The sequence below is a fragment of the Miniopterus natalensis genome, chromosome 5 (assembly GCF_054644295.1).
Source record: "Miniopterus natalensis isolate mMinNat1 chromosome 5, mMinNat1.hap1, whole genome shotgun sequence".
Lineage (NCBI taxonomy): Eukaryota > Metazoa > Chordata > Mammalia > Chiroptera > Miniopteridae > Miniopterus > Miniopterus natalensis.
Window position 1 is genome coordinate 9456475 of NC_142085.1, and position 23735 is coordinate 9480209.

At 43.3% G+C, this 23735-nt stretch overlaps 1 protein-coding gene across 2 annotated transcripts in view; it reads right to left on the reverse strand.

Annotated features, from left to right (window-relative positions):
- Window positions 1–23735, reverse strand: part of FKBP5 (FKBP prolyl isomerase 5) — a 90882-nt gene that overhangs the window by 36521 nt on the left and 30626 nt on the right. The window contains exons 2-3 of one of the 2 annotated variants that reach the window (XM_087817357.1): window positions 15318–15446; window positions 10900–11044 (exon numbers count right to left, since the gene is read on the reverse strand). In XM_087817357.1, the coding sequence (XP_087673483.1) occupies window positions 10900–11044; window positions 15318–15425 (253 nt within the window). In that variant the 5' untranslated portion in view covers window positions 15426–15446. Of the gene's footprint in view, window positions 1–10899; window positions 11045–15317; window positions 15450–23735 lie in introns of both variants that reach the window. The other variant, XM_087817358.1, reaches the window with a different exon arrangement.

Below are 23735 nucleotides of genomic sequence, written 5' to 3' on the forward strand. Positions count from 1 at the left end.
TGACTCCCTACGGTTGTTTCTATGTATTGGGTAGAGCTGCTACATCTCCTGGTCTTGGTAGAGTGGCCTTATGTAGTAGGTGTCATGTGGGGTCAAGTGCTGCAGTTTCCTTAGTCATCTGAGCTGGGTGCTCAAGGTGTATCCCTTGTGTGCCCTCCTGTTGTAGTTAAGCCTTGATCACTGTTGGCACATCAATGGGAAGGATTGATCCTCAGGCTGACTAAATGTGAGGACTGGTTATGACTATAGCAGAGGAGCTGTTGTGCTGGTGCTGACCCCAAGGAGCAGCATTCACTTTAGTGGGGCTCTGGTGCTTGCTGAGCCAGCCCTTTGGGTATGTCATTTATGGAGGTAGCTGGGTAGCGCTTTGGTGTGGTATAAAGCTGGCCACCAGGTGTGTTGGTCCTGGGGCCTCTTTGGAGGGGCTCTGGTACAGACCAAAGTCAGCTGCTTCCTTTGTTCTGCCTGAGGTCACCTGGTATGAGCTACAAAGTGATCTGCAGATGACTGCCACTTATTCTGGGCTTGGAGGTGCCTGGGAGAGACTAAGATGTGAACCAATGCTGGCTACCACTAGTGCCAGGCTTAGGGCCACTTAGCAGACAGTATGGGGCATGCTGAGGCCAGATGCTACTTGTTTGGGGCTTGTGAACCATTGAGAGATTATAGGAAGGTCTTCGGTACAAGCCATCTGTATGGGAAAGCCACTGGAAATAGTGTGGGTGGGCCCGAAAGTTGGGTAGGGTGGAGTCTCAGGGTATCACCAGGGCAGAGCAAATGGTATCAGCCATGTGTTTGGACTTAGATATGGTGCCCAACTGCACCTGCTGGGGAAGGACTCAGCAAAACAGCACTGGCTTCTGATCAATACTTCTGACTGGGAGAAAGTGGTCCCTCTAGCCCTCGCCTCAAAGCCAGACAATTCAGTTCCCCCCCAAATGTCTCTGGTGCCTTTTCGGGCTGCTGCCCCAGCTCTGGAACTCAGAGCAAGTGAGGCCAAGCCTGTGCACTGGGGCTCCAGCAGCCTTCTGCCTCATTCAGCCACAACCCCCGCTGGTTTTCACAGCTGGAATTTATGGAGACTTCTCAGCGCTGAGATCCCGAGCTGTGACCCCTTGCTTCTTAGAGCAGACCTCCACAGCTGAGATACCCCTCCTGATTTTTAACCACGTGTGGGTGTGGGCCAAACTTCTTCAGCGTCTCCACCCTTCCCACCAGTCCTGACTTGGCTTTTTTTTTTTTAATCCTCACCAGAGGATATTTTTTCCACTGCTTTTCAGAGAGTGGAAGGGAGAGAGATAAACATCGATGTGAGAGAGACATCGAATGGTCGCCTCCCGCACGCACCCTGACAGGGGCCAGGATCAAGCTTGCAACGAGATACATGCCCTTGGCCAGAATCGAACCCAGGACCTTTCAGTTCAAGGGCCGACACTCTAACCGCTGAGCCAAACTGGCTAGGGCATGGCTTCTTTATATCCCTAGTTATAGAACTCCTATTCGGCTAGATTTCCGGCGGTTCTGATTGTTGTTCTGTAGTTTGGTTGTAATTTTGATGTGGTCGTAGGAAAGGGCGAGCATGGTGTTTACGTACGATGCCATCTTCACATCGCTACTCTTATTATTATTATTACTATTACTATTACTTTGTTAATCCTGTCCCGAAGATATTTTTCCCACTGATTTTGAGTGGAAGGGACAGAGGGGGAGAGAGAGAAACATCAATGTGAGAGGGACACATCGACTGGTTGCCTTCCGCACGCTCCGTGACCAGGGCAGGGATCGAACCTGCAACCCAGATAAGTGCCCTTGACGTGATCAAACCCATGACCCTTCAGTGTGGGGATTGACAATCTAACCACTGAGCCATGATGGCCAGGGCTCTATTATTATTAATTAAAAAAACTTGAGTGTATCACACCACAAACATTTCTGATGCACTTCTGTTTCCACTTAGTCGCAGAGAAAGTCATCAGAAAAAAGAAACACTATCAGCAGAGAAGTTTGGACCCACTTAACTCACAGTCTCATTTGTTAAAAATTGTTTTTATTCATTTCAGAGAGAGGAAGGGAGAGGGAGGGAGAGATAGAAACATCAACGATGAAAGAGTCACTGACTGGCTGCCTCCTGCACGTCCCCTACCAGGGGTCGAGCCCGCAACCCGGGCATGTGCCCTGACAGGGAATCAAATTGCGATCTCCTGGGTCACAGGTCAATGCTCAACCGCTGAGCCATGCTGGCCGGGCACAGTCTCATTTTAGTGAGAAGGTAAGCTGTGATGCTCAAGGTCTGCTGGTAGTCCTGGATCCCATTTCTTCTGCAAAGTGTCTCCTACATGGAGACACAGCACTCTTACCCCATGAATTCTAGAAAAGAAAATGCAAACTTGCTTGCCTGAGTAAATATTAAATCCCAACCTGTGACATTCTTTGGGTGCTGCGTGGTCTGTTTTTATGTTTTCATATGTTCCACTTGATGCTTTTAAAGTGACAGGGAGCTTTTATGCTCTCATGGATGATGGCAGATATCTACCTAAAGACTTAAATATATCTTGACCAGAAGTAGAGAGGGTAGGTTAACTTAAAAGGTTGCTTTAAATGAAGCATCATAAAAAAGAACATATACATACCTCAAACATTTTTTAACTTAAAACATATCAATGTTCAGTAACGCACTAACCTGTGTTAGAAGGTCAAGGCCTTGTGTGTAAGTGTGGCTCCAGTGATAAGAGTTCCACGTCATCTTTACTAGGTAAGTTACACGTGATATTTCATTTGCAGTTTACAATGTGGGTTTCTTTAAAGTAAAGGGGGGTAAGAACCGGAAGACACTTATAAAGCAGTTAGCATGCAGAATCCTTCTGGTAAAAAAATGCACTCTAAAGGGCCTCTATGTTGCTTTTTACCCACCCCTAATTCAGTAGCTGTTAAAAAAAAATGCTGTTAGCAATTCACCTTAATAAGTATTTCTAAAAATGTTTAACTTATTTTCCATAGAATTCCTTTTTTAACACTAATTTCAATGTTTTGTATGCTAATAAAATTATAGTTACATAAAGTATAATAAACAGGTTTCAACTGATTCCAAGCAACAGTCTGCAAACTAGCCCCGAATGTCTGCAAGCTGACTGACACAGCTAGGCCTCAGTGATGTCTGAAGCTGGCCTGGGTACACAGCGCGGCCATGCTCTTCTCCTGCTGGACATAAACAATCTCACGAAACATCAACATCAGCCAGGGTCACTGTGAGACCATGAGAAAGTAAGACAAAACAAGAAACACTTCAAAATTTTGTCTGAACATAGAAAAAAAGGTCACTGTGCAACCTACAGAATACCAAACATCCCCATCTCCTGGCTAACAGGAGTGACTGCTACTTCCCTGGCAGGTGTAGCTTTAGTCTCACGCTAGTCAGCCCTCCTAGATAAGATTTATTAAGACACCCAAAGTATCGCCCCGCCGTCTAATAACATTCAATCCAATGCAAAGCCCCTCTTCCTCAAGCCCTTCCCCAAATTACCTAACACAAGCCCAAATCCTATAATAAGCCCTTACAAGCACTCTTCCTGAGACACCCATGGTGTGCATGCTCCCTCTCTACAATAAATAATAAAATAGGCCCAGCTTGTTCAACCACAGCTGTGTTCCCAGTGGCCTGCTGCTGGAGGGCACTGCCAGGCCGTCACCTGGCTGAAGTGGAGTGTGGGCCCACAGCACAGAAGAGGAAACCAGCATTAGTCCGGAGTTGGTTAAGCAAGCTTCCACCACATTTCCTTAGGTTCAGTTCCTGGAAGAAGCATTACTGGGTCTAAGCAGAAACACTTGAGATTCTTGATCTTGGGGCTTCCGGTCAAGACGCTGGAGTAGGGAAATGCAGTGCTCGCCTCCTCCCACAGCCACATCAAAATTACAACTAAGCTACAGAACAACCACCTTTCAGAACCGCCTGAAACCCAGCGGAATAGAAGTCCTACAGCTAATGACATACAGAGGAAGCCACAGCAAGCCTGGCGGGAGGGGCGGAGACGCTGAATGAGCTGGTTCCACACCCACATGTGGTGGATTAAAAATCAGGAGGGATATCCTGTCTGCAGAGGTCCCCGCTGAGAAGTGAGGGGTCCCAGCCCAGGGTTCCAGTGCTGGAAAGAGAAGTCCCCGTGACGTCTGACTGTGAAAGCCAGCGGCGACTATGGCTGAGGCACAATGGGGCTAAGGTGCAGAGCCCAGCTGAACTGAGTCCTGCTCCATGGGGTCGCCCCTGCACAGGAGCTCCTCCACAGTGGTCACGGTGTCCTTGAAGCTCATCAGCCTGGGAGTAAATCCCTCTCACTGACTTGCCAACAGCAATCAAGGATCAGCTACAATAGGAGGGTGCACATGGGGGGGGGGGGAGTGCACCTGGAGCGCCCAGCTGGTGTGACCAGTGAGGCTCTACAGGACACCTACTACATAAGGCCACTCTACCAAGACTGGAAGACACAGCAGCTCTACTTAATACACAAAGAAAGATATTCCAAAGGAAAGAGCAGAATAAAGCTCCAGAAAAAGAACTGAACAAAATGGAGACGAGCAATCTACCAGATGCAGAGTTCAAAACATGAGTTATAAGGATGCTCAATGAACTCAGCAAAAACTTTAACAAAGAGGTAGAAACATAAAAAAGTAGATAGATTTTTTAAATCTTACCATTTCACCATTTTTTAAAATATATATCTATTGATTTCAGAGAGAGGAAGGGAGAGGGAGAGAGAGATAGAAACATCAATGATGAGAGTCATTGATCGGCTGCCTCCTGCATGTCCCCCACTGGGGATCAAGCCCGCAACCCGGGCATGTGCCCTGACCAGGAATCGAACCGCCATCTCCTGGATCCTAGGCCGATGCTCAACCACTGAGCCACCCCCAGCTGGGCAAGGAGATAGATTTTTTAAAAGGGGGAAGGACCATGTTTTTTTTCACTTAGGGCAATGTCCTCGAGGTTCATCAGTATCGTCGACTGTCAGAATTTCCCCGTTGGATGTATATGACGTTTTGTTTATCCATTTACCTGTAGATAAGCACTTGGGTTGCTTCCACCTTTTGGCTACAATGACTAATACTGCTATGAACATGGGTGTACAAATACTCTGAGACCCTTTCAGTTATGCTGGGTATATATCTAGAACGAAACTGCTGGGGCATATGGTAGTTCTATTTTTCACTTTTTGAGGAACATTTCCCTTACTGCCTGCACCAGTTTACATTCCCACCAACAGTACACAAGGCCCTCAATTTCTCCACAACCTTGTTAACACTTATTTTTTGAGAGTAGCCATCCTGATCAATATGAGGCGATATCTCACTGTGGTTTTGATTTGCAGTCCCCTAGTGATTAGTGATGGCGAGCATGTTTTCAGATTCTTGTAGGGCATTTATATCTTTGTTGGAGAAACGTCTAAGTCCATTGCCCATTTTATAATCAGGTTATTTGGGGTGTTTTGGTTGTTGAATTATAGGAGTTCTTTATGTGTTCTAAATATTAACCCCTTATCACATATATGATTTGCAAATATTTCCTCCCATCCCATAGGCTGCCTTTTCACTCTGTTATTGTATCCTTTTGATGCACAGAAGTTTTTAATTTTGATGTAGTATAATTTATGTATTTTTTTACTTTTGTTTCCTGTGCTTTTGGTGTTATATCCAAGAAATCATCGCCAAATCCAATGTCATGGAGCTTTTCCTCCAAGGTTTCTTCTAAGAAAATATAGTTTTAGGCCTTATGTTTAGGTCTTTGATTAATTTTAAGTTAACTTTTGAATATGGTGTCAAGTTAGGGTCCAACTTCATTTTTTTGCATGTGGATGTTTAGTTTGAGAAAACATCATTTGTTGAAAAAATGGTCCTTTCCCCATTCAATGGTCTTTGCACCCTTGATGAAAATTACTGATTATATAACTTTTAAACGTATGTTTGCATTTGAAGTATAAACATACAACACTACAGGATGAAATCTGTAAGTATTATACAGAAAAAGTACCTTTTCATATGGGAGTAGAAAAGAAAAAGATAAAATATTTTAACTGTAAAAAGTTTTCCTTTAAAATATAAAAGCTGATAAATACTTAAATATGAGGTTAATAACTAATAAGTTTCAGATAATTACAAATATATCTGATTCACTCCTGCTGTACTTTCTTTAAAAGTTTTCAGGACTCAGGACCAACTTCTGATCTGCAATATTTTGCAAGTATACAGGGTGGGGCTAAAGTAGGTTATAGTTGTGAGTCCACAAAACACAGGGTTTATTCTTGGGTTATTATTTACTGTATTATTTTCCATCTGAACTGTAAACCTATTTTTGCCCCACCCTGTATTTTGCATATTTTTACAAATAAGCTCTTCCAATTCTATTTTAACTACTGTAGTCACAATAAAATCCCCAAATGAGTGTGGCTTTCCATTGAACTATTTACTTGTATTTATTCCCTTGGAGCAGGTACAACATAAGAACCAGGAGAGTTCCATATATAATATGTACGCTACAGTCCATTTTTATTATTTTTCTTCATTTTGATGAAGTCGGTACTGCTATAACACATAAATATAACACTATCTAACCAACGTCTTGTTTTACGCAGGTAACCAAACACATTATGGCACAGAAGTTTCCCCAAACGCACACTGCTCTACTGTCATAGTTAATGCTCACCTCAAGGGAGCCTCTGAGGGAGCGCCACCGGGTTGGCTGTGGTCGCTTACAGTCTTTATCCCTGCGCTCTTTACACAAAGTGCAAGAATGGAATCACAGACTCAGGCTTAGGCTTGAAGGTCTTCTCCAGGTGCCCCCTTTTCACAGGAGCGGGACAGGCGAGGAGCCTTATCCACGCTACGTCCCAGCGCAGAGCGCAGGCACGGCCCGGCTACCCAGCACCCCGGGGACGGCCCCGGGAGCCGCGCCCCCGGACAGGAGGGGCGCGGAAAGCTACTCCGGTCCCTCTGCTCAGAATGACAGGAAATGTAAGAGGCTCACTCACCAGAGCGCTTCACTGAGAAACTCTGGGCAGAGGAGCTGGCACTACAAATTCCCAGCAATTCTTAAGTCTGCTTGTGAAGATAACTGCTGAGAGAAGACTTACCTCAAATCTATCAACGTCCTCAAGACAGAAATTCAAAGCGTAGGGAAAAAGTTTGGGGCAGTGGGAAAAAAGAGGCCTGCCACGGCCATTCACTCTGATACCACCTAAATTAAATAACGTCATAGCCATGCTGCTGGCCCTTGAGTTTCATATCCCTAAATCAACAAAAATGAAAAAAAAATCTAATTTAACTGTCATCATTATCTGCTACATCAAGAAAAAGAATCCATATTTCATTCTGATTGCTATCGTTTTAAAAAAACATGTGCTTTTATTGATTTGAGAGAGGAAGGGAGAGGGGGAGAGAGAGAAGTATTAACGTGAGAGAGAAACACTGACTGGCTGCCTCCCATGGACCAAACCTGAAACCCGGGCACTTGCCCTAAATGGGAATCGAACTGGCGACCTTCCAGACGCTCAGCCAACTGAGCCACAGTCCGCCGGGCCGACTGCTATCTTATTGAAACACAAGACTAATCTCACACGAGCCAGTAGCTCACTGAGGGGCCAAAGGAGAAGGCGCAGCGCACAGCCAGCCCCAGAGCCCGGAGAGAAGAGCGGGGGGAAGCAGACGGCACCGCAACGCACAGACACCTGCGGACGCGGGGAGGCGTGCCGGGCAGGAAGAGTTCAGTTTCTTAGTTCCTCACTTTCTGTTTCCCTCCCAGATAACTGCTTAGCTACAATTCAACTAAGCTGTAGAGGCAGAAAAAGAAACCACAGCAAACACTGAGCCATGGTGGTGGATGGGGGATTACCCCTTTTCTCCTGCACTTAATCTGGGAGTGAACCAGGCATCTCACACCTGTGGTAAATAAAAACAAAAAGGCATTGCACATTGCACTTAGATGTGGGATCTAGTGAACAAAATAAACTAACAAAACAGAAACAGACTCACACATGCACAGGACAGACTGGCAGCGTCAGAGGGGAGTGGACCAGGGGAGTGGATAGGGGAAGGGATTAAGCAAAGAAAAAACACCACCTCGTAGACACAGACAACACAGTATGGTGATTACCAGCGGGAAAGTGGGGTGCAGGCAGGTGGGAGGGCAAAGGGAGGTAAATGTGATGGAAGGCGCACTGAACTTGGGGTGGCGAACACAGTGCAATATGCAGATGGTGTACTATAGAACAGTACACCCGAAACCTATATGATTTTATTAACCAACATCACCCCAAAAAATTCAATATAAAAAAAGACATTGTAATTCAGCCACGAATTTTCAACAGGCAACATGGTCCACAAAGTTCCATTTGATGTACGAGCTATTCTTCTTCTTAAAAGATTAAATAAATAATATTAAATCAACTAAAGACATTTAAAAGCATTTGAAAATAAGTCAGCAAAAATCACATTTAAGACTTATAAACAGTGGTTATTAACCTTTTTTTCTCAGGACCCCTCTACATCTTAAAAATTGAGGACCCCCAATTTTACTTATATATCTTATATAGTTGCAATTTTAAAAATAAAAAGTTATATACCAATTCACTTAAAAATAAAAATAACCTCATTATGGCAATATATTTATTTTTATGAAAATACTGTATTTTCAAAAACAAAAAAAAATTAGTGAGAAGAATGACACTGTTTTGTGCTTTTACAAATTTAAAACATGTCTGACTTTAATAAAAGACAACCAGATTCTCATACGTACTTTTACATTCATTTGTTGCAATTCTGGTTGATGGCAAAAATACCCAAACTCACAAAGATAGTTGAGAGAGGTAGGAGTATTTTAATAGCCTTTTCAGGTCATTATGAATGTAATCATCTGTTACTACATCAAAACTAGGCAAGTGGTAGCTTTATAAATGTTAGGTACAATGCAGAACCTGAAAACATATCAATGAACTTTTTACATTATAGTACAGTAAATTCCATTGGTCTAGCTTGCACACTGAATGAATCTTTTACTCATGTATAACTTTATATCTTGCACTGGTCACAGGGAAAATACTGCTTCACTGAGTTAGACAGGTTTTTCCAAATGTTAACAGATTTCATCATATAATATTTTTAAAATCACATACATTAATACCCATTGATCTCATCAGAAGTTTCATGTTTTGCGAAGCTGTGAAGTTCAAAGTGGCAGATACAAATGTCCAGAACTGCAATCTTCACTTGAAAATGCAATGGTAACAAATAGTGTCAGCTGTTCTCCTTGAAGTGACAGGTTACTTCATTCATTTTCAAGAAGATATCTGCCTAATACTGAACAATCAAGTCCAGATAATCAAACTTTTTGCCCTTTCTAATAAAAATGTTTCATGAAAAAAAATGCAGCTAGTTCAGCTCACCACTAAAGCCAGTGCACAGGTGCAAACGTTTCCTTGGGGGAACCACGAACTTGGTGTGCAGTGTGCTTACCTACTTCCCTTTCTCTCACAAAACAGCAAGACAACTGTTCTGTGAAACTCAGGGATTAGGACTGAATAAAATTAGTACTTTTTACACTATATCAAGGACATTATTTTTTTTTTAAGAATTTGACCATTTATTTAATATGTTTTTATTGATTTCAGAGAGGAAGGGAGAGGGAGAGATAGAAACATCAATAATGAGAGAGTCATGGATCAGCCGCCTCCTGCACGCCCCCTGCTGGGGATGGAGCCCACAACTCGGGCCTGTGCCCTGACCAGGAATCCAACCATGACCTCCTGGTTCATAGGTTGACGCTCAACCACTGAGCCACATCAGCTGGGCTCAAGGACTTTTTTTTTTTGTCTTGTTTTTTTTTTTAATATATCTTTATTGATTTCAGAGAGAGGAAAGGAAAGGGAGAGAGAGAGAGAGAAACATCAATGATGAGAGAGTCACTGATCGAGCCCACAGCCCCGGCATGTGCCCTGACCGGGACTCGAACCCCGATCGCCTGGATCCTAGGTCGATGCTCAACCACTGAGCCACACCTGGCCGGGCTCAAAGACATTCTTAAGTGAAACTGGCTTCCTTTCTTTTCTAACTTAAACAGTAAATGAGGGCAGTAAAGGATACACGACTGCTGGTGTACTTTGGTGCCACTGCTGAGATTTGCCCTAAGGCACCAGGGGTCTTTACCACTACAGGTTTTACACCATCAGTGCAAATGTCAACAGAGTAAAAATATAAATAAAATCTTAGTGTTATTATGAAAATAATTTTGACATTATAGACTGCCTAAAAGGATCTCAGGAACCTCCAGGGATCCAAAGACTGTAATTTGACAACTACTACTCTGTTTGTTTGTTTGTTTATTTATTTATTTATTTATATATTTTTATTGATTTCAGAGAGAAGGAGAGAGAAGGAGAGAGAGAGAAACATCAGTGATGAGAGAGTCATTGATCGGCTGCAGCCTGCAACCTGGGCAGGGACTCAAACCCCGATCTCCTGGATCCTAGGTCGATTTCAACCGCTGAGCCACACCCAGCTGGGCGAGAACTACTACTTTAAAATATCTTTACTTCTGTACCCTGGCCATGTGGCTCAGGTTGGTAGGGCGTCATCCTGTACACCAAAGGTTGCAGGTTTGATTCCCCGTCAGGGCACATATCTAGGTTGCTGGTTCAATCCCCAGTTGGGGTGAGTTCGGGAGGCAGGGGGCAACCGATCGATGTTTCTCTCTCTCTCTCTCATTCTCTACCCCTTCCTCTCTCTAAAATCAATAAATAAACCCTTAGGTGAGGATTAAAAAAAAAAGTCTTTACTTTTGACAAGGATAGGACCTTCTAGCTCCTATACATATAAATAGCAATAAATCTAAGCAAACACAACTCAAAAATACTCTCTTACCTTTGCCAAGACTAAAGACAAATGGTTCATTTCTATCACGACTGGAATCAAACTTCTTTCCATTTGCCAGCTTTCCGTTGTAATGGACATAAACTCTATCTCCGATCATTGGCGTTTCCTCACTGTTCCCCGCCCTCTTCACAATCTAGGGGGAAAAAAGAAAAAGGAGGCGGAACTTTTAACTTCTAATCAGAGAATCAAAAGATCACACAGCCCATTTCATATCACCCAGGCAGGTCTGCAAGTAATTATCTGTCTTTTCTAAATGCTCCCTTCCTAGTTCCCTCAAAAACCCTCACTATTAGAACATGGTCCTACTCGACACTTAATTTAATGCTAATATTTAATCTTATTGTTAATCACACGGATCCCTCAAAACAGCTTACCAACAGATCCTGCTTCATTGGTTTAATGCTCCCCATGCTTTGACCCTAAAATCTCTCAAAACACATACAAACTGAATTAGACCAAAAAAAATTAGTAGACTTTCAAAAACATTAAAAAAGTAGTCTAAAGCAAAGTTCCAAAGGTGAGGTTTTATTTATTCCCTCTTTTGCTAAAAACATTAGCTTCCGACTAGTTTCCACTAACTTGATTTAATTTCAAAAAGCCCAATTTCCTGGTATAACAGGTTGCATTTCCTATTATTCGAATATTCAATGTATAAAAATACAGTGTCACTGGACAGCTTGATATAATACAGAGTAATTTATTTTCTAGTAATGGAAGTGCCAAAAAAAATGCAAGCTACAAAATATTTAGCTATTATAAAATCCAGTATGTTTATTTTGTTCTTGGCAGAACAAGTCACTAGTGCAATTGGTCAGTCCTGGGAAAAGAAAACCAAATCCAGGCACGTGGTGTAAGTTACTCTGTCAATCACCTATGTCAAATTAAGACAACAGAGGATGGTAGCTAATGTCCCAAGAACATCTTGTTGGGGGAAGGTTCTGAATTTCTATTTAAAGAATTCAATTATTTGTTTTTACACTCTTTGAGATGTGTCCCTCTTGCCCCACACCCTCATATCGCCACATAAACACTATCCTAGAATCTATAACTTTCTTAGTTCAAAAGCTCAGTCTCTAAAAAAGAATCATTACTGCAACTCCATCAAAAAACTGTTAGAACTAATCGATAAATTCAATAAATTTGCAGAACATAAAATCAACATACAGAAATCAGTTGCATTTATATACACTAACAATGAAATATCTGGGGGAAAAAATTCTGGAAATGGAAATTAAAACCACAATGAGCTATCACCTCACACCGGTTAGAATGGCTATTACCAAAAAGACAAGAGATAAAAGGGAATCATCATGCACTGCTGGTGGGAATGCAAACTGGTGCAGCCACTATGAAAAAGAGCAGGAGCCCTGGCCAGTGTGGCTCAGTGTTCAGAGCATCCCACATACACCGAGGGGCTGCGGGTTCGATTCCGGGTCAAGGGCACGGACCTGGGTTGCAGGTTTGATCCAGTCGGGGTGTATGTGGGAGGCCGCCAATCGGTGTGTCCCTCTCACATCGGTGTTTTTCTCCCCCCCCCACCTCTTCTACTCTCTAAAAATCAATGGAAAAAATATCTTTGGTTGAGGATTAACCAGAAAAAGAAAAGAAAAAGAACATTGAGGTTCCTCAAAAAATTAAAAATAGAACCACCACATAATCCAGCAATCCCACTTTTGGATATAAACCCAAAGGAAACGAAATCACTGTCTCAGAAAGGTATCTGCAGTCCTGTGTTCACTGTAGCATTGCTCACAGCAGCCGAGCCTTGAAAGCCACCTAGGTGTCCATTCCATGGCTGCGTAGATAAAGGTGTCTTTCTCTCTCTTTCTCTCTCTCTCTCTCTCTCTCTCACACACACACACCCACACACACAGACACACAGGAATGTTATTCAGAGCTGAGAAAGAAGGAAATCATATCATTTATGACAATATGGATGTACCTGGAGAGCATTATGTTAAGTGAAGTAAGCCAGACAAAGAAAAACATTGTTATATCCCTTACACGTGGAATCTAAAAAAGGTGAACTCACAGAAACAGAAGTAGAATGGTGGTTGCCAGGGGCTAAAGGGTGGGGGAAATGGTGAGATGGAAGTCAAAGCATACACACTTTCAGATATAAGATGAATAAATTCTGAGGATCTGATGTACAGCCTGGTGGCCATAATTAACAACACTGTATTGTACACTTGAAAGTTGTTAAGGGATTAGAACTTATATGTTCTCACCACAAAAAAGAAATGGTAATTATGTGACGTGATGGAGGTGTAACTAACCCTACTGTGATAATGATTCTGAAACCTAAAAGTACCAAATCATCACATTCTGCACCATAAACTTACATAATGTTACAGGTTAATTATATCAACAGAGTTGGGAAAAATATAATTATAATTTAAAAAATTAAGTTAAGAGCTACTTAAAATAATCATTACTGCCCTTCAAGAACTCCCAAGGGGAAAACATTTCAAAAAAATTAACCTGAAAGAAATCACTGGATATTCTAGAAGTGCTCACGAACTGCATGCAGTGAGTGGGAGCCTGAGCCTCACCCGAAGGGAATCTGCATTTCCAGACTGTGAACAGTAACCGGGAGTCAGGCAGCGGTGCACCAGCAGGCGATGCTGTGCTATCACTTCAGGTTTCCCCAGCAGGACAAACTTGTGCCCAAATCTGGAGTTGCCTTAAGGCTACAATCCAGTCTCAATCCATTTAAAAAGACTTAAGCTCCACAATGTAATTTCATCTTCCTGGGCTAGTTACTGACTTCCCAGAGCTGCCCTGATCTTTTTATGTGTAACAGTTAATAAGAGAGGTTACCAGGGCGTGGCCCTGTGCGAAATGTTTCGTGTAACCCTGATGACCCTCTAAGCTGGGCAACCTATTCCCCACGGACAGGTTACCTAAACTGCCCTAGGTCACACAGTTAGAAGGCCTGTTCAATCTTCACAAAGGCCAAGCCGCTCCAGACAGTGAAAAATGATATGATTGAAAGGATTTACAATCTCAAAATGTTTTTTACAGGCCTAAAAATCTTATTAGCTTACTCCCCACAACAAAGCACACCCTGAGGCGAGTGGGGACTGTGCTCTCTGCTGGGTGCTCTGAAAAGAGGAGGGAGATGCGGAGGACAGTCCGCAGAACCTCACTGTCTCTAAGAGCAGCCTGGGGTTTGGGATGAGCACGTCTATACCGGTCCAGTTGAGAAGCCATCTGAAAGAATGCATCATGACACAAACCAATAGCATAAAACCCTTATTCTGTAGTTGCAAGTGTCCAAAATTCGGCTTGGCCCACAGCAAGCTAACAGTAAAACATGTACATTCAGAAGAGATTCAGGCACAGAAAAAAGCATTCACAAAGCGACATTAGACAGAACAAACTAGAAAATCTTCATTTGCTACTGCAGACACAAGAAAATACTAAAACTCAGCTTAGAGGTAATACTTAGAACGTGTAAAATAATCTTTTCAGGAAAAAATTAATAATTCCACAAAACTTGTATATATAACAGTGAAGGAGAAAGAACTTAATGTGACTAAACTGTGTGACCTCTCTCAGCGTCAGTTTATTCCCTTATATGGAATATAAATATCCACTTTCCATACATAAACAGAAGAACCAGGAGGCCCTCTGATTGTATTATAAGGCCACTGTGAGACACAAAGTAACGCACATTAACTAGAGGGGAAAAAATATAAAGTGTTTCAAAAGTGAGATACAGTCTTTGATGAAGCCTCAGAAATATCTTTACTTCACACAGGTACACTACTTGTACATAACACAAATCCTGTGGCTCAGCTGGTTAAGTGTCGTCCCAGGCACCAAGACTGTGGGTTTCATTCCCGGCCAGGGCACATACCTAGGTTGTGGGTTCGATTCCCAGTCGGGGTGCCTGTGGGAGGCAATGGATCGATTTCCCTCTCTCTAAAAATCAATAAACATATCCTCGGGTGAGAATTAAAAACAAATCCTTTTGAACTTCGCAAGTTAGCTCTTCTTTTTTCCTTTAAAAAAGTCTTTTAAATCGTTATTGGCTAGCTTTAATATCCTGAAATATTGTATTAAAATAACAACCCATTTGTACACTCTTAGGATAGAGATAGGCAGCCTTTTGGTGTCAAATGTAACCTGGACCTGACCCCAGACCTGCATTTACTTACATATAAGATACTGGGCAAGGTAATTTACCTACCTGGGCCTCAGTTTTACCATCTGTAATCTGGGACTAAAAATAAACCTCCAGTTATGAAATGAAATGAGAATTCAGCTGTAATGTTTGGCATTTAGTAAGCCTTAGTCAACATTATTCACCTCCAGCCTCACCCCAAAAAAAGACTTTTACAAACAATCTTTGCAAACAGTAAATGTCCCTACATGTCCTTCACTCGCCCTGCTGGCCTCACCTTTAGCACTCCTCTGTCCTTTTTAGAGGTGATATCCTCTCCCTGATCAGCAACGGCTGCTGCTGCGGGGCTTTCTCCATTGTTCTTGGCACCTTCATCAGTAGTCATTGTCTTTTACAAGTAGAGAACCTGCTGAGAAGAAACATATTTTAGGAAAAATATCGCTTCTTTATGCATCGTAAAATGCTCCCAGGAACTGAGGGGCAATAAGGTTAAACACTGAAAATGAAAACGAAACATGCGCTCTGGGCACGTGTTGGGACCACGAGGTGTGTGAATAAAATATCATCCAGCTCTTCCATTCCCCACCCTGCTCCGGTCCCAAACTGAGCAGCGGTATAAAGCAGGCTTGGTAGTGATTATACTCCTGAACGTAATTACACACGGAGAAGTGGTCCTCTCAGAACTCTGAAAGCACCCTTTTCCTGCAGCCACATTCTTGACAGAGAATCAAGAACTTATCTAGTCATCCGATAAGAGAAACGTCCATCTAGTTCATTGTGAGAAACAGAACAGGCCTTGGAAGCTGACAGACCCCAGCCCAAGTCCCAGCTCCATCAGCATCTGTTTGACATTTGCAAACTCAACCTCACTGAGCCTGTTTCACATCTGTAAAATGGACACAGTACACTGCTTAGAGTTACTGTGAGACATTAAGATAACGTATGTTAAGCATCTTAAGAGATTAGTACTGAGTCACAACTTAAAAATGTAAAAAAAGTAAGCATTTATTACGATTATCATTGAGTCTTCTACAGGGTCACATGTCTCATTTCTTGCTCAAAAATCCCTACAGAATGAGGTCCTTGCCTGCCGTGATATTCAAGGTCCTTCACAATCTCATCCTAATCTATCTTTTGGGTCTGGCTTCCACTACTTTCTTTTACTCTTTTCATGCAACTCAAGCTCTAGCCAAACCAGACCAATTCCTCTTCCACAGCAAGACCTGTGCTTTCCCACCTCCATGCTTTTGCCATTCTTTTCCTTCCCGAACATTCTAGCAGCCAAACGCGGCCTCCAGCACCCCTTGGAGGCGGTCTGCCCTCTTCTGTGCTTGCTTACCTCTCCCCTTGACTTGGTGTCTATAACGGATTCATAACACAGACTTGTTGGATTTAAAAGATCCTTTAGAGCAAGGGCCACGCGTTCATGTTTCGATCCCCTGCAACGCCTCTACCTTTTAGATTAACAAGGCAGGAAGGGCCAACAATCTGGAGCGCCCTGCGAGCTCTTTCACGCTGGCCGCTTGAACATCTTGGAAGCCTTTTCTCCTACTCTGTAATTAGGGTAACGACAGTGTCTACTTTCACCGCCTGATCTTCTGTGTGCATTTTAAAAGTCCACTATCCCAATGTTAGCTCTTATTATTATCAGTCCCCCAAATGACGGACACTTTGTCCTGCAAGGGAAACCGGCGTCGCCAAAGGCTAACCAACAGATGGAACAGAACTTTTGCACCTCGCCGGCTGCGCGCTCACCTCCACGCTGCTCTCCCGGCGAGCAGGGGAGTCGAGAGTCCCTCACTTCCAGGGCTGTTCCGCAGCAGGCTAGAAACAGAGGCCCGGCTCCCCAAAGTCACCTGCTGGGTCTTGTCGCCACAGTCAAAATGAGCTATTTTACACCCGTGAAAATGTCTCGAGACGACTAAAACACATGTTGCAGTGTTTTAACTCATTTTCAATTGACCTAAATTTACTTTGGTGTCAACAAAGACACATCAAATTTTGCTGCCCCCAAAAAATCTTCTCAAAGAGAACACCCAAAACCAGGGGCTAAGCCCCTTTGCTTTACCTGCTAGTACAGTTTATGCCAAATACAAAAGATCCAAATGCTTGGCCGGGGATAAGGGAAAGGCCAGGACAAAGTGTTCTCAAACAAACAACAACAAAAATGAAGTATCTAGTTGCATGTGATGCTGGGCTAGGTGATTGGGGAAACCAGATGAACAGGGCTGAGTCCCCGCTTCTAGAAACCCACCTCTTAGAACAGGCTTCTCTGACGTGCAGAAACTTGTAGCAGGAGCCTCAAAAGCAGGGGGTAAACTATTTTGGAGGTTATGGACTGTATCCCTGGGAGAATACATACAATGAGGGGGGCTGCCGCTTCACAGATACACTGACACCCATCCAGAGACCCAAGGGAAACCCTGAATTATACCAAGAAGGAAATTAACACCAGGTGAAAGGTTATTCAGGAACAGGACAGTCCCCGTCTCAAAGCATGAACCTACAGGCGACTTACAGTTAAAAATGGAAAAAGGGCCTTGCAGTGAAGTGACCTAGATGTACCCTAGACACAAGGGCTCTGCATCACGACCAAGCTCTGCGTCACCAATAATACCACAAACTGGTATCACTCACGGTGCCTCCCGACTGGTGTAGCGAAAGGCATACATGTGGTAGTCCTACCAAAAATGTCTAACTCAAAACTAGCCAAGAAAAGGCAAAATTAGGCTGTGAAACATTCTACAAGACAACTGGTGTAGACTCCCAATAATGTTAATGCTATAAAAGACCAAAAAACAAACAAACAAACAAACAAAACTAAAGTCTCCTTTAGTTTAAAGAAGACTAAAGTGACACAACAGACAAACTCAATGAGTGGTCCTTGGCTGGATCCTGGATTAGAGGGACAAAAGTTATAAAAGCGCATTTTGGGAAGAATTAGAAAAATGTGGAAAACAGACTGTCCATTAGATTAGTATTCCTGTGTAAGGTTAGCTCTCTGGAATGTGATCCAGTGCTGCGGTTTTATGTGGAATGACGTCCTCAATTCTTCGGACACGTGCTGAGTACTTCAGGTGAGGCGTCACAGGTCTGCCACACACTTTCCAGCCATTTAAGAGAGCACGTGTAAACACAAACGTCACAAAAAACAAAAACAAAGCACTGAGAAAACACGTCTGCAATACATCCAAAGGCAGTGCTTTTCTTTTGAATGTTCATCATCTGGATCAGTTTAATTTTTTATTGAAAATATTGTCAATCAAAAAAACATTTTAGTTTTGGTCCTAACCCTGCCCTTTGGAAATAACAGCTTTCTGAAGTTCAAATCAACAGAAAACTTGTATAAACTGGTTTGCTCTTTGCTCTCGGCTCTAACACTTCAAGGGATGCAAGTATTCTTCATAACCTCAGAGAACAGTTCCGAGTAGCACGGAGTCCAAGTGAAGAGGGGCAGCGTGAATAATTAAAATGCAAACATAAAACAACAATAAAGCAATTTTTTTTTTTTAACTTTTGAAGGCAGACAAATCTGGAAGAATAAAGAAATAAACTGAACTTTCCAGTATTTCTCCTTAATTCCAGTTATGTCGTTTGGGGTATAAATTTTTGTAAACAAACAAAACAAATTAAAAAAAAAAAAAAAATCAACTTTTCTTTGATCTAGTGTTATAAGAAAAAAGGCAGGCCCTGGCCAGTGTGGCTCAGTTGCTTGGAGTGTCGTCCAAAAGGTGGCACTGGTCAGGGCACAGACCCAGGTTTCAGGTTCGATCCCCAGTCTGGGCGCATGCAGGGGGCAGCCGATTGATGTTTCTCTCACATTGATGTCTCTCTCTCTCCCTTCCTCTAAAATCAATTTTTAAAAAAAGATAAAAGGCAGTAAGAACAGATGATTCCTAAAAACCTGTAAGACACCCACTTCTTGACAAGTTTCCCTTTTTTTCGTAAAAGAGCCTTTTCTTCTTTCCTCCACCCTAGGTTTAGTCTGGATTTAAAATCACTATGTAGCTATGGATATTAATCTATGAAGAAACTCGCTGTTCTGAACAGTTAAAGGGGAGAAATTGCTACCCAGCCCATCAGAGGGAACGCGCAGTTCCTTCTGCTAGGGCCGCGCCCGCGCGCACGCTCCCCAGCGCGCCAGGCGGCCCGCACCCGAGACGGCAGAGCCAGAGTGGCTCGGGAGCTCACCGCCAGGACACCGCAAGCGCCAGGGACAAAACCAAGCTGTCATCTCCCCCAATGAAAAGTCATTTTAAAGCTTTACCCATTGATTCCCGTGGAAATTACCTACTGTGCTGCTGGTAAAGTACTGATCTCTTGTACCATACCGTCCTGTCTACCAGGAGAGTTCTGACAAAAAGAAGACGGGAACTGGCTACTCTGATGGAAAATCACAGCACCGCTCTCCCAGCACCGCAGCCCCCGGGCCGGGCCGTCAGGCCTGCGGCCCCTACACTGAAACACGCGGGCAGCGAGCGCCAGGCCCGTCAGGGAGTGCGGGGTGCGTGCGTCTGCACTTTGAAGGCATCCTACCGACGACCGGAAAGCCCTCATTCACTTGCAGCCCCAGGCCTCTCTCAGACATTCACGTCCAGTAACACCGCAGGGGCAGCCAGGAGCCATCTACCTGTAGACGCGGCACACGCAGGAGAGAGAGAAATGCGCACGCAGAGGAAGCCAGACAGACAACGCCACCATCTAAAGCTGCACCCTACACCCACCTGCCTCCCCACGCGGGGTGGGAAGGGGGCGGGCAAGCCTCCCCCTACACATGCTCGGATTTTTTCTCCTTTTAAAAAGAAACCTTTGAAAAGATACACAAATGTCCAGAAAGCGCATGAAAAGATGTTCAAAATCATTAGTCATAAGGAAAATGCAAATCAAAATCACCATGAGACACCATGCCCATCAGCACGGCTAGTCCCAAAAAGGGAAAAAATGACAAATGTTGCCGAGGATGTAGAGAAATTGGGACCTGCCGGTGGAAATGTTAACGGCACGACTCTGTGGAAAAACTGGGTGGTTCCTCAAAATGTTAAACATAGAATCACCATATAATCCAGCTACTGCACTCTTAGGTATTTACCCAAAAGACGTGAAAGCAGCGCGGGCCGGGAGGTTCAGCTGGTTGGAGCACCATCCGCTACACCAAGAAGGCTGTGGGCACACACGAGAGGCGACCAATCTTTCTTACTCTTCCTCTCTCTCTCTCTTTCCCTCCCTCCCTCTAAGAAATCCATAAACATATCCTCAGGTGAAGATTTAAGAAAGAAAGAAAGAGAATCAGGTAGCCAGCTCAGGGGAAAGAACACTGCAAGAAGGGGACATATGAGTTGAAAGTTGAAAGATAAGGGGCCTATTCATTCAACAAATACTACTGAGCACCAACTATGTCAGGAACTGTTCCAGGCAATGGAGCTACAGTGTAAACAGCAAAACAACTTCCATCTCCATGGAACTTAAATTCTGATAAACGTGAAGACAGTAAGAGTAAGTCTCTACTACTTGTTCATGTTTTTGATTAAAAAAATTCAATCTCTACCTGTGCCACAGCGGTAGGTTATTAACATGGGTTGGCTCACTAGGGCCAAACAGTTTGATTCCAAGTCTGATGGTGATTTCTAAGAACAAGCCAGCAGCGTGACATGGGGCAGAGATCTGTAAACTGTGTACACAGGCGGCTAACGTGTCCTAATTTTTGTACCCTCACAAGCTAGTGTAAAGGAATGACGTACAACAGACACTCCATAAACACTGAAATGAACTGCGATTTTCAAAAGCAGTCAATATAAAGACGGCAAAATGCCAGGCACTATAAGCAATCAAGTGCTGAAATATATTACCAGTGGACTGTATTCCTTCCCTAAATCTACTCTGAAAAATCCAGTCTGGAGAATTACACAGTACTTGGATGTTCAACTATAAAAATAATACTCTGTTCTAATCAGGAGTGGTAATTAAGAAATCCTCGCATAGTTAACATATGTTGGAAGTACAGTACGCTAAAAGTACATGTCTGTGCATACATACACATAGCAGACTTATCTTATGAATTATATTAATTTGGCATTAACACAGGCAGTCAAGAACAGAGGACCTCACCTAGCTGTCAACCTCTGAGCACAGTAGACCCCCTTATCTATAGTGTGCTTTCCACGGTTTCAGTTACCCACAATCGACTGTGATCTGAAAATAGTAAATGGAAAATTTCAGAAACAAATTAACTCATAGGTTTTAAATTTCACACTGTTTTGAGTAACGTGATGAAATCTCACATCATCCTGCTCCATCCTGCCTGGGCCCTGAATCTTCTTTGTCCAGCGTGTCCGCACCGCACATGCTGCCCATTTGTTAGTCACTCAGTAGCCACCTCAGTTATCAGATTGACTGCCTTGCTATTGCAGTCCCTGGGTTCAAATACGCTTTTTTTTACTTAATAATGGCCCCAAAGCACAATACAGCAATGCTGGCAATTCGGGTATGCCAAAGAAAAGCCATACCGTTGTTCCTTTAAGTGAAAAGCTGAGCCCAGCACAGTAAGGTATTTTGAGAGAGACCACATTCACATAATGTTTATCACAGTATATTGCTAAAGTTGTTCTATTTTATTATCAGTTATTGTTGTTAATCTCTTACTGTGCCTTACTGACAAATTAAACTTCACGGTAGGTATGTCCGCATAGGAGAAAGCACAGGGCACGCAGGGTCTGTCCCAGCTGCGGTGCCAGGCATTACACGTTACCTGGCGGTCAGAGAGCGGGATGCCGAGGGAAGGCCCCGTGGAACGCCACGTCCTCGCAATCCTGTCCCACTAAAGCACTGTAATATACATTAAGCAGATTTAAAACAAGGTTCGCTATGTTTCCCGAGCTCCATCGTGTTTCCAAGAGAAAAGCTGTACAAGAACATCATTTTGGGTCTGTAAACAAACCGTCAGCAGAAGGAACAAACTCTGGCCACTTCAACCCCTCCACGGCAGTACAGAAGTTCGGAAGGAGGACAGGGCCTGAGGAGGGGTAGGGGGTGCTGCGCTCAAGCGTGGTGACCACAGGCCTCCGGGCACAGGGTTTTGAGAACACGTGAGTGTTCTGCTACAGGAGAGACTTGGTGTTTGGGGAGAAGCCTAGGGACGAGTGGAATCTATAGGCTATAACAGATTCTAGGCAGGGCGAAATAAAGACTTATTTTTGTTGTGTACCTGCCACGTCCCAAACCCGTCCATTCTCAGGTGGTACCTTCCCCTGTATGCAGATCTAGTTACTGACCCTCTTTGGGGTCAGGCTCTTAGGGCCTGTAAAGGCGACAAGTTAATCTCATGAATTAATCCTGTCAGCTAGAAAAAGATTCATCTATCTCACTAAATAAACACCCTCTTGAAGTGACTCAGATATTCCACAGTTCCAGAACAAATTTCTAATTAAAGGGTATATGTGGTAGAACACTGAACCACGCCTGAATTTAAACGCAGATCTACTGGTAACTAACTATGGAATCTTTAACCCTCGCTAAGTTTCTCTAACTGTAAATTTCAGGGGGTTAGGCTAGAATGATATCTAAGGTTTATTCCAATGCTAATATTTTCTATTTAGAATCACTTTTAAATGAATAAATACATGTTTTACTTTATGGGAAAATGAGGTTTGATATGTAGAAAGGAAAACAACTCCCAAGGAAACTCCCAAGGAATGGAAAAAGCTATTTTGGTATTACAGAGTTCACTTTCCATCGCAACCCTTTGGCAGACATTATTAATTCTGAATCCCCCCACCCCCACCTAGGTACTGTACCAGGTTTCTATAGCTGCCATAACAAATGACCGCAAACATAATGGCCTAAATAATACACATTTAATATCTTACACTCCTGGGGGTCAGAAGTCAGAAACGGACCTCCCTGGGCTGAGAGCAAGGTGCTAGGGCTGCCCTCCTGCTGGAGGCCCGAGGAGAGGATCTATTTCCTTGCCTTTTCCAGATGCTGGAGGCCACCCCAATCCCTCGGCTCAGGGCCCCGGCCCTCCATTTTCAAAGCCAGCAACACTGCGTCTCTCTGATCCTTCTTTCGTAGTCACATCTCCCTCTGACCACAGCCGGGAGAGTTCCTCTGCTTTCTTAAGTTTAAGAATCTACGTGACGACAGCCTGGACTCCAAGATGCCATCAGTCGTGCCAAAGAAGGAGAAGCAGCTCATGGATGTCAAAATAGCGGAGCCACCAAGCTGACACTTATGCGGGATGTCCCCCCCAACACTATTGGTACTGTGTCCTGCAACTTTGCTAAGTGCACTTAATTGTTCTAGTAGCTTTTTAAAAGAAATTACAGATAATTGTGCCACCTGTGAATAAAGAGTTTTACTTTTTCCCTTCCAATCTGGATGACTTTTATTTATTTTTCTTGGCTGACTGCACTGGCTAGAAATTCCAGTACAATAGTGAACAGAAGTGGTGACAGTGGACATCGTGCCTTGTTCTTGATCTCAGGGGAAAGAATTCCGTTTTTCAGCATTAAGTATGATTTCAGGTGTTGGTTTTTCACACATATTCTTTATCAGGTTGCGGAAGTTCCCTTCTACTTCTAATTAGTTGAAAGTATTTTTTATCAGCAAAGAACGTTGGATTTTGTTAAATGCTTTTTCTGCATTTACTAAGTTGATGACATGGTTTTTCCTTTTCCGGTTTAACACAGTACATGATGTT